This window comes from Protopterus annectens, chromosome 11.part0, assembly GCF_019279795.1.
Source record: "Protopterus annectens isolate FY-2018-M chromosome 11.part0, PAN1.0, whole genome shotgun sequence".
Classification (NCBI taxonomy): domain Eukaryota; kingdom Metazoa; phylum Chordata; order Ceratodontiformes; family Protopteridae; genus Protopterus; species Protopterus annectens.
This window is the reverse complement of record NC_056745.1, coordinates 1241050973-1241056594: the sequence shown is the minus strand read 5'-3', so window position 1 is coordinate 1241056594 and position 5622 is coordinate 1241050973. Positions and strand designations below refer to the sequence as shown.

At 37.5% G+C, this 5622-nt stretch overlaps 1 gene segment (V, D, J or C); it reads left to right on the top strand.

Annotated features, from left to right (window-relative positions):
- The first annotated feature begins 3988 nt into the window (after positions 1 to 3988).
- On the top strand, positions 3989 to 5253 carry LOC122814865. The segment is given in 2 exon segments: positions 3989 to 4221; positions 4310 to 5253. Coding segments are annotated over 2 exon segments (390 nt in total).
- The last annotated feature ends 369 nt before the right edge of the window (positions 5254 to 5622 follow it).

Sequence of the window (5622 nt, the reverse complement as noted above, 5' to 3'; positions counted from 1 at the left end):
GATACTAAACTTAGTCCTGTTCCACAATGGTTTCTTATCAGAAGCATTGCAGATGTCTGTGTCACTCAGCTATGGAAGGTAGTATATTGTATCTCACTGCACAAAGGAGAAATACAAACTGATAGTAACTACAGATCAGTTGCTATGTTCAGGTATCCTGCAAAGATTCTATGACGCGGTACATCTAAACTTAATCAATACTTTTAAACCAGCAACACTCCTGGCAATTCTAAACATGACTTTTGCAAACCTTACTGTTACCACTGCCCTGCATCTGAGTACAGGGTCTGTCAGTTGTGACTTAACAACAGGGGGGTTGTGCTAGCCCTAGTCCTCAGCATCTCTGAAGCATTTAATACCCAGCATCGCAACTGCTTTCTCACCAATTTGAGCATACTCAGGTGTAGCACAAAAACCCTAGGCTGAAACTGCAAATTAAAGTTGAACTCTGTCTGTCAGTGTCAATAAACAGGGGGCATAGGTACCCCCATGGATCAGCACTGCTCCCTTTATTCTTCTACATCAGCCTCATTCTAGCCCAGCACCCAGAGCAAACTGCTGTGCAAAGTGCTGGTGACATAACACTGCTCTATAAACCTAGAGATCTCTGTTTTAAGTCCAGTAAGGAATATAATATGTTGCTAAGCCACAGGGCTTACTAAAATACTATATAATCATAAATAATAACAATAAAAAAACAAGCTCAAGAACCTTGCTATTTATAGGAACAGTGCAAGATTTAATGAGATGTCAACATCAACAACTATTAAGGTATTTTACACATTGACTGCAATGTCAAGAAGTGTAACCTTTTGCTAGACTTTGTCAAATTTATAGTATCAGGAATAGAACAAAACTTGCTACCTTGCTGTTCTTCAAGCTTTTGTGCAGAAATTTCATCTCCAAAACCTTCCCTCCTCCAACTCAGGTAAGCTAGAACAAGTGTATAACAAAAGTGCAAATTGTATTCAACTTTGTTCCCCTTGATGACATCACTTTCACCTTCATATGGAGCTAAAATCTTTTAATGATAAATTACAAAGTCTTGTTACATTTTGCATTCTAATGTTTCCATCCTCACAACTCCACTTTTTAGCCATTCTTGATTATTTACTCACCAGCGAGATATTCTTCAAATGTTCAACATATTAAACAATTTAGAAGTAACAATCACTAGGGTGATGCTTTCTTTGCCAAATGTGACAGCATCAAGAATAAACTTCCATCGGAAGTAAGAACCAGCAAACACCTGCATGAATTTAAGAAGAAACTGTTGTCACACCATGCCTTTATAAATAAATGTCTTTGTTTTAAGGGAAGAGCTGAATATCAGTTACTCTCTCTCTCTCTTTCATCCTCCCATCATTCTATCTGAAAATGTTCACAGTCTATGTTAATAGCTTAACCTTTATTATTATGCTTCATGACTGTGCAATTAGACTTGAATTCCCTCACTACCTATACAACACACAACTTACGCTTGCCCGTAATCTCATTTGCAAACCTAATAACTGCCCAGCACTCCATCCTATCCTACAAACTTATATACCAACCTGCAATCTATGTTCCACAAACAAGCAGCTTTTAAGTATGTCTAAACCCAACAAGAGAGCCGGTCAGAACCTATATTCCTACAAAATCACAAAGCACTGGAATAATCGACCTTCCTTCATCACTCAACTGGACTCCATAAAACCTTCAAAGCTAAAGTAAAATCTCACTACCTTAAAAATTGTATCTAAACCTAAACAATCCAAAACCACCATAACTTCATGTAAGTCTGCTATCCCAAACCCCACCACTACTCCCATTTTGTTGCAAATGCAAACTTACAGTATATATCTCCACTCTATACTGCTCTCTCTATCACAATATTACTAGGTCTTTGTGTTCCTTTAGCGTATACATTTGTAGCCTATACAGCAAAGTCAGTTTCAATACACACCCTCTGGCTTTGTGTCAATACATATGCTTGTCTGACTCTACCGCTCATTTTCTACCTCTTTGTAACCAAATGTGAATCAGACTGATAATCCTGACAATGGATTTGATTGTACACCATATATTTTTTCCTTTGTAGAATTAATCTTTATCAGTCTGCTAGGCATTATTTTTGCCATTGTTTGTAGTTTTAACTTCTTTATATACACAAATTGTCTCTTTATTTAAAATTTACATGTAAAGTTTTTTGTACTTGTATGTGGGGCTTTTTCCCCTAGGCATCCACTGAAAATGGATCTTCTGACTCAGTGGACTTTCCCAGTCAACAAATGACAGTAAATAAAAAAAAAATAGTGCAGTTTTACTGTCTATATATTTAGGGTTACTACCTGTCCCACTTTGCGAGGGACAGTCCCTCTTTGGGCAGTTGTGTCCTGCAAAAAATTTGAAAAAATGGCAAATGTCTTGAGATTTTAGAACAAAAATGTCTCCTATATTTTCTCTGATAGCTGCATAAAACAGTTACTTTCTATCTGAAACACATAAATGTTATACGAAACAGAATAAGCAACTCAAATACTACAAGAATAAGCTTTTATTTTGGAAAAAAACTTGAAGTTCTGTCTTTTGTACTCGCCGTGGGTATGTTTTGCCCTGCAGAATCTGAAGTTTCTACAAAAAATGTCCAACTTTGGCATTTGAAAAGGTGGCAACCCTATATATATTCCATGTATGCTGTTCCATGTAAATAACTTAACCTAAGTAATTATAGTTTAGTATTAGTTTGTAGTCCAAAATATTTCAGTTATTTATGTATTTTATGCATTTTATGTACTTTAGTATGTTACATATGCTGTTTAACACCACAGCTGCTACCTTCCAGGGTGATTTGTATTTTCTATTTTTGTAAGCATTTTGTAATTGTGATTAGTTATTTGAAATGTTATTGCAAACAGAGCTTTTCCAAATGAAAATGGGCCAATACCCAGAGGGATCTTGGTAAAAATAAAATAAATAACCTAACACAAACAAAGAAATTAATGACTTACAAAACAAAATTAAAATAAAAAAGGGTCCTATCCAATCAGAAGCAGTACCTCCCAGTGTGTGTGTGTGTATTTTATATATATATATATATATATATATATATATATATATATATATATATATATATATATTCTATTTGTGTTGTACACTGGCATTCTCATTCTGGAAATAAGACTATTATACCATACAAAAATTGCTGTTAAGCATATATGCATAAGCAGCATAAGATCTGCTCTGAGGATTTGAACTTATGAAAACGTAGACCATTCCGAGCACAATTACTGTCAGAAATATATAGAAATTTTGTAGGTTTTAAGCATAAATGAACTTTTTTTTAAACCTCAAGTTAATATGGGCACTGTATTTTTTTAATTTATTAATTAATAAATTAATATATTTTTAGGCAGTGTTATTGTGTCTTCGCAGGGAATCATTCAGTTGTCATGAGTGGACACTTGGATGATGAGTGAAACTCATCTGGGCATTTTTGCATTATTTTATGATGTGGAATTTAAGTTTTATCATCTGTTAACTGAGTAAGGGGCTGGACTGCTTAAAAACACAAGAAGAGTAGAGAACATGCTAAACTGCACGCAGATAAAGGCCAGAAGCTAAAGCATGAATTACAACCCCTGATATCATTAATAAAACATCCTGACACTGAGTCACTGTGCTTAGTAAGTTGAGTGAATTACAAGTTTTGCATTAATATACGCATTTTCAGAGAGATATCAAGTCCAAAAGCTAAACGTTAATCATGATTTAGTGACATTTGTCAGAAAAACACCACTTTTACGGCAAGACACCAAAATACCAGGCAAATCAGGGGGGTATTTGGGGATATCGGGGACAGCTGCGAGGAGCAGCTTGTTTGCTGTGAAAGAGGCCAATAAAATCGCCTTCATCCTTACTGGCCGGAAATTTAAAAAGCACTGCATAAAAAAAACAAACACAAAACAGGGGATGTTGCCTTCAAACACACACAACTAAACAGTGCCAGTTATATAATGAGTTCACACGTAAGCGCTGCTTTATATTTGGGCTGCGTTCCCACCCCACAGCCTTCCGATTTATCCCGGGTTAGAACCTGCGATGCAAATAAAGGGTCACAAATCTATTTAAATAAACTGCCGTGTTTGTAAGAAGCAGGAGTTTCATCTGGTTGTGGTTCTGCACTCGTTCCGACAATGCGTATTCTGGTGTTCAGTGTATTATCCGCACTGTGCTTACAAAGTGAGTTGTTTTCCTGTCATTTTTGTAATAATTGTCATCATATTGATTTATAAACTGAGCTTCATGATTTTATCTTTTCTCCTTTTAGATGTCCAGTCCCAGGTGTCCTTGACGGAGACCGGCGGAGGGGTGAAGAAACCCGGGGAGTCCCTGCGGCTCAGCTGTAAAGGTTCGGGGTTCACCTTCAGTAGCTACTACATGCACTGGGTCCGACAGCAGCCCGGGAAAGGGCTCGAATGGGTAGCCAGAATCAGCTATGACTCTAGTAGCAAGTATTACTCCCCCTCACTGAAGGACCGGACCACCATCTCCAGGGACAATTCCCAGAGCCTCCTGTATCTGGACATGACGAACCTGAAACCCGAAGACACCGGCACCTATTACTGCGCTACAGACACAGTGACTGAAACCAGTGAGGGACCCGTACAATAACCTCCTACACAAGGGGGGGGGGGGTAATCATGAGAGCTTACTCAAAGATACACCCAGTACGACTTAGTACACAACGTTTCCCAGTTCAAGTGTGCCAGATATTCCGATTCTAAACAAATAACACAAATTAAAGTGTATCACACCCAAAGATGTAAGCTTCTCGTATGCTAGCCTCTAACAACGATTAAAGGTCACGAATCGATTTGAATGACTTTAGTGCCTGTTTGATATTAATGTTTGAGATATGTAGCGCCAGCATAGAAACAGTTCAGTTTTCGTAGACGGTAGCAGCCTGGTAGTCTGTATGGGGCAGGGAGGGGAACGACAATGATCTCGAAAAATTGTGTCCAGCTTCACAGATGATATCCTGTAGCTTGTGAAAACCTTCTTATGTGAAATCCTTGCATTCTTCGCAGTCGTAAGTAAACTCAGCATGGTCCATTCCGCAGTGCTTGTCGCCATCTGGCGCCCAACTTTTAAATTGCAATGCTATTAAAATGCAAAGAAGAGGAAAATGGTACTGAATTAATATTGCATACATTCCCCACGACCGCAGACCTCTGTACATAATTTTGAAGCTGTACCTTATTACGGGCAATGTTCCCCATTTTCGTTGTTAAAAACTCTTGTGTTTCTCACTGTTCCGCACTGAAAGGGTAAGTCACATATTCAGTGTTAATATTTTTTAAACTGATATCAATGCTAAATAGTATTGAATCATATTAATTCATCAAAATAAGTTTTTATAAATATAAATCAACACATTTTAACAACCTTGTGAGCTTCCTGCTTCAGTTTGTTAGTAAACCGTGTTTCCTATTTACCATTTTCCTTGCAGTTTCTGTGATGCTGTACCCCACATTTTGGAGGTATAAGGTTGAGAGGTATGTGCCTGTGTACAACATTTCAATAAACACAATCACTGCTCTTTACTGTACTTTTGGCGCTATGAGTGACTGCTTAGTCCTT